The sequence below is a fragment of the Geotrypetes seraphini genome, chromosome 8 (assembly GCF_902459505.1).
Source record: "Geotrypetes seraphini chromosome 8, aGeoSer1.1, whole genome shotgun sequence".
NCBI classification, from domain to species: domain Eukaryota; kingdom Metazoa; phylum Chordata; class Amphibia; order Gymnophiona; family Dermophiidae; genus Geotrypetes; species Geotrypetes seraphini.
In genome coordinates this window covers 28,443,084-28,455,600 of record NC_047091.1, presented here as the reverse complement: position 1 = coordinate 28,455,600, position 12,517 = coordinate 28,443,084, and the positions used below count along the sequence as shown (strand labels likewise).

At 47.9% G+C, this 12,517-nt stretch overlaps 1 protein-coding gene across 2 annotated transcripts in view; it reads right to left on the bottom strand.

Annotated features, from left to right (window-relative positions):
- The window catches only part of FUCA1 (alpha-L-fucosidase 1), a 134,913-nt gene that overhangs the window by 54,614 nt on the left and 67,782 nt on the right, over nt 1-12,517 (bottom strand). The window contains exon 3 of one of the 2 annotated variants that reach the window (XM_033956809.1): nt 5,569-5,706. The exons of the other annotated variant lie outside the window; for it this stretch is intronic. Within the exon in view, the coding sequence (XP_033812700.1) occupies nt 5,569-5,706 (138 nt within the window). The remainder of the gene's footprint in view (nt 1-5,568; nt 5,707-12,517) is intronic. 2 annotated transcript variants of the gene reach the window in all.

Sequence of the window (12,517 nt, the reverse complement as noted above, 5' to 3'; positions counted from 1 at the left end):
AGACATCTCGGCGCCGAACAATAACTGCTGCTGTATCTGGCGGTTTTTAAGTGTTCTCTTCTTTAAAGTCGCACAGCGGGAGCAGGTAGACGCTCGATGGTCAGGACCAAGACACTGCAGACACCAGTTGTGTGGGTCTGTCAGTGAAATTGGTCGAGCGCACCGCTGGCACTTTTTAAATCCGGGTTGAGGGGGCATGAAAGTGAATACGGCTTCTGCCAAATCGAAGGCCGAGGCCTCGATGATGGCAATAGGCCCCGCCGGGGCTAACCGAAAACTGAAGAAAAAAATTAAGTTTATTTTTTTTTTTTAGAAAAGAAAAGAAACAACGGAAATAAAATTTCCAAAAGGGTTTACGCGAGCGGGAAGGCGATATTTACTAGAAAAAAGAACTTTCAACAGCCGTTGAAAGAAACGCGTCTTCTTAGCTCCGCGGAAACTAAGAAACTGGGGACCACGCGCCTCCATCGGGCGGGAAGGCACTCGCGCGTGCGCGGTGCGGCCTGCTAGAACTTTCCAAGTTCTTAGAGTGCAATCACTCTAAAATTGTCCGTACCGGGGCTCCGTCGGTGCCGTCACCCATCAGTCAAGAATATGCTGCCTGCTTGTCCTGGGATAAGAATTCATTTGCGAACCAGCGTGACAACAACGTGTCTTGCAGGGGGCGTTAAGTAAGCCTTCACCCAGGGGACCACCATCGACTGTAGCACCTGAAGGTTAATACTAGGCCACTGCATGGATCGAGAGAAAAATACATCCCACTGCAGGTACTCCAGGGACTGAGTCAGCTCCAGATGTTTTTTTCCCATAAATTGATTTTCCAGCCTAGGTGCCCAACCTGTACCATCATAATCTCCCCCTCGGCTATGATCAGCCAATTGTTCAGATTCAGGAGCAACTGGATTCCTGAGCTGCGCAAATGAGCTGCCACAAAAACCATCACTTTAGTGAAGGTGCAAGGAGCTGTTGTGTGCAGAAAGGGGAGAGCTGAGAACTGAAAATGTCTTTCCAACACACAGAACTGCAGGTACCTCTTGTGACTGAAGAATATGGGAATATGTAAAAAGGCCTCTGTCAAATTCAGCGAGGCTAGGAATTCCCCTGGATCTACTAAGGTAATGATCGACATTACGGTCTCCATAAGGAAGCACAGCACTTTTAGTGTTGCACTGACTGACTTTAGGTCCAGAATCAGCTTCCAGTCCTCAAAGTCCCTTTTGGGCATGATGAAGTATATAGAGAATGTGCCTAAACCCAATTCTCTGCCTGGTACAGGCTCTATGGCTTGAATATCAAAGAGCCGCTTCACTGTTGCTCAAACCCTGGTCACTTTTTCCAGCCGTCCAGCCAGAGAATCCAGGAATAAATTCTGCAGCGAACGAAAGAACTCAGTTCGAGAGGGTTACAAGCTCAAATCCAAGACCCACTGGTCCAAGCACATCTCCACCAGGCCTTCCAATAAGCTGATAGCCTCCCTCTTATCTGCAGGGGAACAGCTATTGACCTGGTGTCATTGCTATTTCTCAGAGACTGCTGAGGGACGGGAGCCAGAAGACTGAGGATGCCTGGCGCCTCCAAAGCTTTGCCTAGAGCCCTGGTAGGATCTCTGCACAGAGGACCTCCTGAGAACTGGCATAGAGGCCTAGAGCCATGAAAATTATCCTGTAAAGATCCCCTAGCAGTCCGTGGTCAGGCATCTAGCAAGGTCCGAGGATAACGTTCTGCTATTCTAGTCATCAGATCATCTAGACCCTTGCCAAAGAGAATTTGGCCCTTAACAGGTAGCCTGCTCAAAGTAGCTTTGGAAGAGGAATCACCCGCCCATTGCCCGATCCAGAGCATTCTACAAGTGGAAAAAGAGTAAGCAGACACTTTGCTCAAGATCCTAAACATGTCATATAGAGCATATGCTACGTAATCCACTTGTGCCAATACCCGGGGGTGAGGGTGGTTGGGGATGTAAGCATCATCCTTCAACAGAGAAGCACGGCAATCTAGTATGACAAGCATGTGCCATGTAAGATGCTGCCGTAGCAGCTTTCATCCCCAGCGCAAAGTCCTCAAACTGCCTTTTGGTAACCGAATCTAACCTGCAATCCTGTGCATCCACAAGAAATACTCCTCCCTCACTAGGGAGGGAAGTATGACTGGTGACCTGCAATACCAGCGAATCCACCTTAGGTATAACTGAGATCTGCTGAAAATCAGCAGCCTTCGGATTAGAGAGCTGCACGGGAATGGGACGACGGGAATCCCGCAGGACCCGCGGGCATCCCGTGGGATCCCCCTTCGGGTCATGGGGATCCCATGGGGATGCCCCTTAGGGTCACGGGGTTCCTGCAGGGCTGGATGTACTCAGTCGCACGGCTCTTCTTCTCCCTACCTGCTCTGCTTGCAGCACAGAGCCGAACGGAAGTCTTCCCGACGTCAGCGCTGACGTCGGAGGGGAGGGAGGGCTTAAACAAAGCCCTCCCTTCCTCCAACGTCAGCGCTGACGTCGGGAAGACTTCCGTTCGGCTCTGTGCTGCAGGCAGGGCAGGTAAGGAGAAGGAGAATAGCCTCGCGGCTCGAGTGGCTACCAAGGGAGGGGGGCGGTCCGCCCCGGGTGAAGCACAACCGGCCAGGTCCCCTTACTTTCGTGGCGCTTCCCCGCGCTTCCCCGACAACAGCCCCGGTCAGACAAACCTCCCTGCCCTTAACCGCGAATCTAAATTACCTTCTTACAGCAGCTGTAAGAAGGTAATTTAGATTTGCGGTTAAGAACAGGGAGGTTTGTCGGACCAGGGCTGTTGTCGGTCAGTCGGTCGGGGAAGCGCCACAAAAGTAAGGGGACCTGGCCGGCTGTGCTGCACCCAGGGCGGGAGAGGAGGGGGGGGGGAAGGACACTGAAAGCACTTGTGGAAGACAGAGGGGGGGAGAAGGACGCTGACAGGACATGGGGAAGACGGGGGGGGTGGGGGTGGAGAAGGACGCTGAAAGGCCACGGGGAAGACAGAGAGGGAGAAGGACCCTGAAAGGACATGGGGAAGACAGAGGGGGGAGAAGGATGCTGACAGGACATGGGGAAGATGGGGGGGGGAGAAGGACGCTGAAAAGAAATGGGGAAGAGAGAGTGGGAAGAAGACAGAGATGCCAGACTATGGGGGAGCGGAGGGAAGAAGATGGGTGCCAGACCAATTTAGAAGGGGGGAGAAAGGGAGAGGCACAGTAACAGAGCAAATGGAAGACGCAGAAGGAAGAGAGACAGTGGATGGAAGGAATTGAATGAGAACATGAGGAAAGCAGAAACCAGGCAACAACGGTAGGAAAAGAATTCTATTTCTTTTTTTTTTTTTTTGCTTCAGGATAAAATAGTATATTAGTTGTGTTGATAAAAATTTATAAACATTAAAGGCTCTGGTAGAAACCCATTTACAAAGTATGTATTCTTCCCAATTAATATTTCCAAATTAATAAAGTCTTTTTGCTTATTTGTAAATGGGTTTCTACCAGAGCCTTTAATTCAGTAGCATAATTAAATGAAATAACTATTTCTGAAGTTTATAGGGACGGGCGGGGACGGAGGGGATTCCTCACGGGGACGGGCGGGGCAGAGGGATTCCTCGCGGGGACGGGTGGGGACGGGTGTGATTCCTCACGGGGATGGTTGGGACTTTGGCGGGGACGGGTGGGGATGGGTGGGATTTCTGTCCCCGCGCAACTCTCTACTTTGGATATAAAACTTTGCCATAGCTTTGGCCACTCTCATAGGACCCTCTGTAGATTCCCAATACTCTGTAATGAATATCACAATATCTGGATGCGAAGTGAAGCATGTGGTCTGTGACTTAAAACCACTCATCACAGAAGTCTGTGCAGCTGAAGTTTGTGACAGTTCTAGCTTTAATTCCTATTTAACGCCTTTGAGACAATATCCAATAGACCTGCCAACCTAAAACGCCTGCACTATTGGGTCATTCCCGTGGTCCAGTGTCGCCATGACCTGCTGACCATCCACTTCTGCCTGCACTTTGGAACCCCCCAAAATAGAAGGTTCTCTTTGTGAGAGAAGAGGCATGGAATCTGAGCTCTCAGCATCCTAATCCTTTTCTGACTGACTCTTATAATTCAAATAAGCATCATACAGTAAGCTCACAAAATCTGGTGTAAAAACCGGCACAGGAGGGACAGATGACCCCTGCGGGTGCTCAGTATGCTTCGAGGGTCTATGCAGCGCTTCTTCACCACGGACGCTGACTCGGCCTTTGCTGTTTCTGGGAATGACTTACCCTCTCAGAGCAGCCTATCTGTACTCCTGTCCCTCAAGAGATCCAAGGAGACCGAGTCTAAGGTCCCTCCCTCATGCGCCCTGCAGCAAATGGATGATCCTCAGCTAACCATCCAGTACAAATTTGGCATTAATCCAGTGCATCAGAGATTGAGGAGTCCATCTATGCTGCATTATTGCAAAATCGAGGGATATTAAGGCAGATAGAGGCTTTTTAATTCAAATTGGGAAATCCAAGATGGCTGCCACAATAGCGATTCTGGCACTAAAAACGGCCAAGAGCTGTATAACAACGCCCCCCAGCCCCCCCCCACAACAAACAAACCACCTCAAAACATTCAGGGAAGGGGTTTTAAGAGGCAGGGGACCCCAAATCTTGCCCCATAAAACTTTAAATTTGCACTTTTCAGACCCCTATTCCCCCTCCCCCCCTGCCGATTTTCTCTATAGGCTGTAATAGCCAGTACTTACATATGCCTACTAGTGCTGAGAACTGCCACTGTAGCTATAAATACGAAAAGACTTTCTGCCTCAGACAAGCATAAAATCTAGGTGCTTGCTTCTTTGGGTTGCCAGCCAGACCTGAAAATGTAGGCAGAGACCTCAATTCCCCCCCCCCCCGATCCATGCTACGCAACAGTGGCAGAGAATGACACAGCCAGCTCCCACTTCAGCCCTCTGGACCTCACAGCATGTGCTCAAGACCCAGACAAAGCCTAGGGTGAGCCTTGCTACAAGGGGAATAGTTCCCCAGGGTCAACTTAAGACAGGTACTCAAACCAGAGAAGCCTGCCAGCTACAGATTTCTTCGTTGACAGTGTGTCTACTCAGTCAGAGTTGTCCCAGGAAGTACTGAACGCCTGCAGCACCGAAAGCCTCAAACTCTGGGAACAAACACATGAAAACCAAAACAAAAAGTCAGAGCAGATCAGATACCATCTGAACACACTTGCAGAAGGAAAAAACTGAGGAGCTACATACAGCACAGCCCTCTGGGGAAGGAGGCAGAGCCGAGAAAATGATTGATGCCTTCTGCAAGAAACACATGGTTCGGGGGTGACTACCCAGCTGTTCAGGACCTCTATACCTGTTGCACTGGAAAGATGTGTTATTGAACACTAGCTTCTGTTATTTTAGCACAAGTCCCATTTTATGCAATGAAACGTAGTTACTAATATGCAGGCTTTACACTAATCAATGTACATTAAAGGTAGCCAACATTGATAACTCCCCCTCAATTGCTCCCTCCCAAAAAAAAAAGTGTTTCTACAGTGTTACATAGAAAAGATCAAGGCACTTACCGTAAAACAAGGTCATATAGTTCTGGCATTGTCTTTCCGAAGACAAAGTTCTGCGTTTTGAATCCATTTTTTTTGTCCGTTAAATAGAGGGGGTGAAACCATTCCAAAAGTGAATGGTAGAGTCCATAGCTCATGTTCCTTAATGATGAAAGCAGAGAAAGTTTTAACTGAATGGTGATTGGAAAACAAACCCATATTTAAAAACAAAAGCATACATAATTGGCACGCTACTATTGACCTATATGATTCTTGAGACGATGAAGAAAGTGGACCAGATGATTAAGGGAGTTTAGCAGCAACAGCTACATGATTCATTTTCTGTGAAATTTCAGCTACACTATACTGAGCGCGCCACTGTCATTCCGACTACTGATCACTACCTATATAGGGCTGACACAGTAAGGTGTTCTGCCTTACTATGCATGGGAATATTCAGCTCTATTTGTATAGCAAAGCAGTTTAAGTTAGGACAGCAAAAATTTTGAATATTGCCACTATCTATATAGCATAATTAAGTGATTATGTCCAGTAGGACAGCAAAAATTTTGAATATTGCCACTATCTATATAGCATAATTAAGTGATTATATCCAGGTATTTATTTAAAAATGTATTACTGGCTGTATTGCAGATCTAGGTAAGATACAGATATAACCAGTACCACTGCTTCTATAGATAGTGGCACTAATTATACATTGAACAATTTAAACACCACAACCAGCTTTTTAATCAAATGCTGATCATGGAATTTAAATAAAGACTGATCAGGTAATATTCATTTACAGCAAGAAGAAGCTGTCTGATACAGTTGCTGACAAACAGCTCCAAAACCTTACAGCAGTGCTTCTCAACCCTCTTCCACAGGCACATTTAGCCAGATGGGTTTCAGGACCATCACAATGAATATGCCCTGGAGACACACAGCTTACAGTATGTGATACACACAATTACATTCCTGGGGGACATGTCCAAAAAAGCTTCTATTTTATGGCTACTTTATAAAGAAGAAACCAAAAGAAACTCTGTGGAATGACGATGTTCCTAAATGGATTTTATTTTAAAATGTCAAAGTTTCAAAGGTACACTAATATCATCCACATAAAATCATCCACATAAAAGTAAAATAATCCACATAAAAACCCTAAAGGACCTAGTCCGCTAAGGATGAAGGACCCAACACAGTCCGCGTTTCGACAAAAAGTCTTCTTTAAGAGGAAGAAGAACAAGGAACTGGCGTGGCTCACTGTAGCGGTGAAGGAAGCGATCAGAGACAAGAAAGCACAGTTACTTACCGTAACAGTTGTTATCCAGGGACAGCAGGCAGATATTCTCACACATGGGTGATGTCACCGATGTAACCCCGCAGCGGACAGCCTCGAAAGCAGACTTGCTTGAAGATCTTTCTAAGAGCTTCCGAGTGCTGCACCGCTACCCGAACTAGGGGGCGCGTCTCATGTGAGGATCCTCAGTTCAGAAGCCAACTAGGGGAGGAGGGTGGGTTGTGAGAATATCTGCCTGCTGTCCCTGGATAACAACTGTTACAGTAAGTAACTGTGCTTTATCCCAGGACAAGCAGGCAGCATATTCTCACACATGGGTGACCTCCAAGCTAAGCAAAATAGGATGGAGGGAGTTGGCAATTTAAGAAAAAAGATTTTGCAAAACAGATTGGCCAAAATGGCCATCCCTCCTGGATAAAGTATCCAGACAGTAATGAGAGGTGAAAGTATGAACCGAGGACCAAGTGGCAGCCTTGCAGATTTCCTCAATAGGAGTTGATCTGAGGAAAGCTACAGATGCCGCCATAGCTCGAACTTTGTGGCCCGTCACTCGACCCTGCAGAGGAAGACCAGCCTGAGCATAGCAGAAAGAGATGCAAGCAGCCATCCAGTTGGAGATGGTACGCTTCGAGATAGGACATCTCAACTTATTCGGATCAAAGGAGATGAAAAGCTGAGGAGATGTTCTGTGAGGTTGAGTGCGTTGGAGGTAGAAGGCCAAGGCACGTTTGCAGTCCAAAGTATGAAGTGCCACTTCTTCAGGATGAGAATGAGGCTTAGGAAAAAACACTGGCAGAACAATAGATTGATTGATGTGAAATTCTGAAACAACTTTAGGTAAGAATTTAGGATGAGTACGGAGGACCACCTTGTCATGGTGAAAAACTGTGAAAGGTGGGTCCGCAACCAAAGCTTGTAACTCACTGACTCTTCGAGCAGATGTGAGGGCAATCAGGAATACAGCTTTCCAAGTGAGATACTTGAGGTGAGCTTTGTCAAGTGGTTCAAAAGGAGGTTTTATCAATTGAGCCAAAACAACATTAAGATCCCAAACTACTGGAGGCGGTTTAAGTGGTGGATGAAGATTAAAAAGTCCTTTCATAAAGTGGGAAACCACGGGATGTGCAGAGAGAGGTTTCCCATCAAGAAGTTGATGAAAAGCAGCAATAGCACTGAGATGGACTTGAATAGATATAGATTGAAGTCCAGATTGTGACAAGTGAAGCAAATAGCCCAGAAAAGATGCCAAGGAGGAAGACATTGGCTGCAGCTGGCGTGAGGAACACCAAGCAGAAAATCTAGTCCATTTCTGGCCATAACACTGTCGAGTGGACGGCTTCCTGGAAGCAAGTAAAATATCCTGAACAGACTGAGAAAATTGAGAAGAGTCTGTTATGCAGAAAGATACCAAGCTGTCAAGTGTAGAGACTGCAGATTGGGATGAAGCAAGGATCCTTGACTCTGAGTGAGCAGAGAAGGAAAAACTGGCAGAAGTAGAGGCTCCCTGGTGCTGAGTTGAAGTAGAAGGGAGTACCACGGTTGTCTGGGCCACCGAGGAGCTATCAGAATCATAGTGGCGCATTCCTTCTTGAGCTTGACTCCTGAGAATCAGTGGAAATCAGTGGAAATGGAGGGAAGGCATAAAGAACCTGATTCCTCTAGTCCAGGAGAAAAGCATCTGCTTCGAGACATTGAGGAGAGTAGATACGGGACCAAAACTGAGGCAGTTTGAAGTTGAGGGAGGACGCAAAAAGGTCTATTTGAGGGGTCCCCCAACGAGCAAACACCTGATGAAGTGTGGGGGAATTGAGTGTCCATTTGTGAGATTGCAGAAGACGACTCAATTTGTCCGCCAGACAGTTGTGTTGACCCTGAATTTAGACAGCTCTGAGAAAGATGTTGCGATGAATGGCCCAATGCCACAGCCTCAGAGCCTCCTGACAAAGGGAGTAAGAACCCGTCCCTCCCTGTTTGTTGACATAATACATGGCCACCTGGTTGTCCGTCCGGACAAGAACCACTGTGTCGTGAAGAAGGTGATGAAAAGCTTTGAGAGCATTGAAAATCGCTCTGAGTTCCAACATATTGATGTGACACTGACAGTCTGTTGAAGTCCACAGCCCCTGAGAACGGAGACCATCTATGTGGGCTCCCCATGTGTAAGTGGACAAATCAGTTGTGAGAACTTTCTGATGAGGAAGATTGTGGAACAGCAAACCTCTGGAAAGATTGGAAGAGAGCATCCACCAGTGGAGAGATTTCTTCACAAAGGAGTTACTATAATTTGTTGAGAAGGATGGTCTGTAGCTTGCTGCCACTGAGATGCCAGGGTCCACTGAGGAATGCGAAGGTGAAGTCTGGCAAAAGGAGTTACATGAACCGTAGAAGCCATGTAGCCGAGCAGAATCATCATCTAACGCGCAGAGAGCGAGGAAAGGTGAGACACCTGATGACAAAGACGAAGAAGGGTATCTCGACGTGTGGGAGGTAGAAACGCTCTCAGCTGGCCAGTGTCTAGAGTGGCCCCGATGAACTGGAGAGACTGAGATGGGATCAACTGGGATTTGGGAAAGTTGATTTCGAACCCCAGACTCTGGAGGAACACAATAGTCTGTTGGGTCGCTGCAATAACCCCTGGAGAAAAGGAAGCCTTGATAAACCAGTCGTCCAGGTACGGAAAAACTTGAAGACCTTGAGAACGAAGAGCAGCAGCCACGAACACCAGACATTTCGTAAAAACTCTGGGAGAGGAGGCGAGTCCGAAAGGAAGAACTCTGTACTGTAGATGAAGATTCCCCACCTTGAATCGAAGGTATTGACAAGAGGCCGGATGAATGGGGATATGAGTGTAAGCCTCTTTGAGATCCAGCGAGCACATCCAATCTCCCTGATCCATTAGGGAGTACAAGGTTGGCAATGAGAGCATGCAAAATTTTCTCTTTGACCAGAAATTTGTTGAGGGCTCGGAGATCCAGAATGGGTCGCAAGTCCCCCGTCTTCTTTGGAACCAGAAAGAAACAGGAATAGAAACTCCGGTTCCGTTGGGAGAGAGGAATCTCCTCGACCGCTCGAAGGCGAAGAAAAGCCCAAGCTTCCTGAAGAAGAAGGGGAAGTTGCGAGGACCTGGAAAGACACTCTCTTGGAGGGTGATCTGGAGGAACCTGAAGCAGGCGTAGAGAGTATCCCTCTCGGATAATGGTCAGAATCCAGAGATCCGAAGTGATGTTTTCCCACTGGGAACAAAAAAGGGAAAGACGACCTCCAATGGGTAGAAGAGAATTCGGATGCAGGGAGGTTGGAATGCTCAAGCTGGGAACGTCAAAAAGACTGAGCTGGCTTGGTAGCAGCAGGAGTTTGAGCCTTCTGTTGACGCTGATGTTGCTGAGGGTGTCTAGGAGAAGGTCTGGAGAAAACTGGCGTCGTTTTCTGAGGATAACGATGAGGTAGTTGTTTGTAAGCCTGAGCAGGAGGAGTCTTGGGCTTGGGTCGAATTAGCGAAGCAAAAGAGCGCTCATGTTCTGAGAGGCGCTTGATGGCAGCTTCAATGGAGTCATCGAAGAGTTCATTCCCCTGACAGGGCAAGTTTGCAAGACGATCCTGTAGATTAGGATCCATGTCAACTATGCGCAGCCAGGCAAGGCGACGCATGGCAACTGCAAAGGCAGAGACTCTGGAGGAAAGTTCAAAAGCATCATAAGACGCTTGTAACATGAAAAGTCTCAATTGCGAAAGAGTTTGGAGGATTTGTTTAAACTCTTGGAGACGTGGCTTGGGCAGGTCTGGATAGAAGGACAGCAGCAGCTTCAGAAAATGATTGAAGTAGGTGGTGAAAACATAGTTGTAATTGAGAATCCTGTTAGCCATCATGGAATTTTGGTATAATCGATGGCCAAACTTATTCATGGTCTGACCCTCCCTGCCAGGTGGAACAGCTGCAGAAAGTTTAGATGGATGAGCTTTCTTCAGAGAGGACTCCACCACCAAGGTTTGATGGGATAATTGAGGCTTTCCAAATCCCTTACATGCGGTATCGAGACTCCAATTTAGAAGGAATGGACGTGACGGAATAATGAGTTTCCATGTTTCTCATGAAGGTTTGCTTAAGGACTGGAGTCATTGGCAACCTCAAAGTCTCCTTAGGAGGATGTGGCAGCTCCATGTCAGCCAAGTATTCTGGAGTGTACTTGGAATCTGAGTGTAAATCCAAATGAAGGGCCTGCCCCATATCGAAGACAAACTTGGCGAACGAAGAAGACTTTGAGGCTGAAGCATCCTAAGGGGAGGCAGAACGGGACCAAGGAACCACCGAGTAGGATGGCGAAGCCTCATGAGAATAGAGATAAAGGCTCCGACTCCAAGCGCATCGTGATGGAAGAAGCCACACTACCAGTCTGTGGTGGAGTTAAGGAGTGCTTGCGCTTAAACTCCTCGATGGCGAAGTCCTCGGGGTTCGAGGCATGGAATGCATAGATGCAGGGGGAGACGAGTCCCATAACAGAGGTCTCGATGGAGGAGTTCCCGATCTTGACGGTCTCTGAGATGGAGGCGACGAGGCACCACAATGATGAGACCGATGTTTCAACTTCGAAGAAGGCTCGGTAGTCTTAGGAAGTTTGGAAGGAAGATGCTTTGAATGCCTCGATCGATGTTTCATCCGAGGCAACGAAGACATCGAGGAAGGTTCCGGCGAGGAGTCAGTGGAAGAAACACAGGCAGACTTCCGAGACCTGCCCCGAGGTGGCTTCACAGGAGGCTCAGACTGCTGCCCAGGCTGGTCTACAGGGAGCAGTGTCGAGGACGGAACCAGTTGAACCACAATCGAGGAAATTTGAGTGGTTAAGATAGACTTCAACATATCCTCAAACATGGGCACTGAGACAAAAGGATCAGGTCTCGTAGATGCCGCAGTGCGCTCCAAGGAGGGCGACCTCAAGTGTGAGTATTCCCGAGACTTGGAGGCACGCTTAGCTGGAGGTCTCGATGCGGCAGGCAAACCCAGGGTCACGGATTGCGGAAGCAGAGACTCCGATGGCTTCTTAGGTATGGCACCTGAAAAAGAGGCAGGAGACTTACCCACAGGAACAGACTTCAAGGAAGGAGTCGACGAGGCCTTCAAGACCGAAGACCCCGAGGTCTTCGAGGTCGAGGCCGGCACCGAAATGGAGGGCGAGTTCTTCAAGCCCGAGGCAACCCCCGAAGTCAAGGTCTTCGAGACTGAAGTCGTCCCCGAGGTCGAAGTCTTATCGGGTTCCATAACTGAGAAGAGCTGAACAAACCGGTCACAACGGCAGCGGAAAGCTCGAGGCTGAAGGATCAGACAGCAAACACAATCTTCAGGGCGATGACTGTCTCCCAAACAGACTATACACTGACTATGAGGGTCGGTGATGGAAATCATCCGGCTGCACTGGTAACAACGTTTAAACCCGGTTAAAGGCCGGGACATAGAAAAAAATAAAGTCCGTACCGTAGGAAGGTAAAGGGTTGGGCCTAGACCCAAAGCCCCCGTACCCGACGGCGAATGAGACGAAACAAAAGGTATTTAGTTTTTTGGGTTTTTTTTAAAAAGTTTTATCAAATGAAAAATACACACGAACACAGTGACCAAATCAAAAATCCAGCCACGGTGAAAAGAAGGCACAACACTGCAGAGCTAAGAGGAACAGGTCT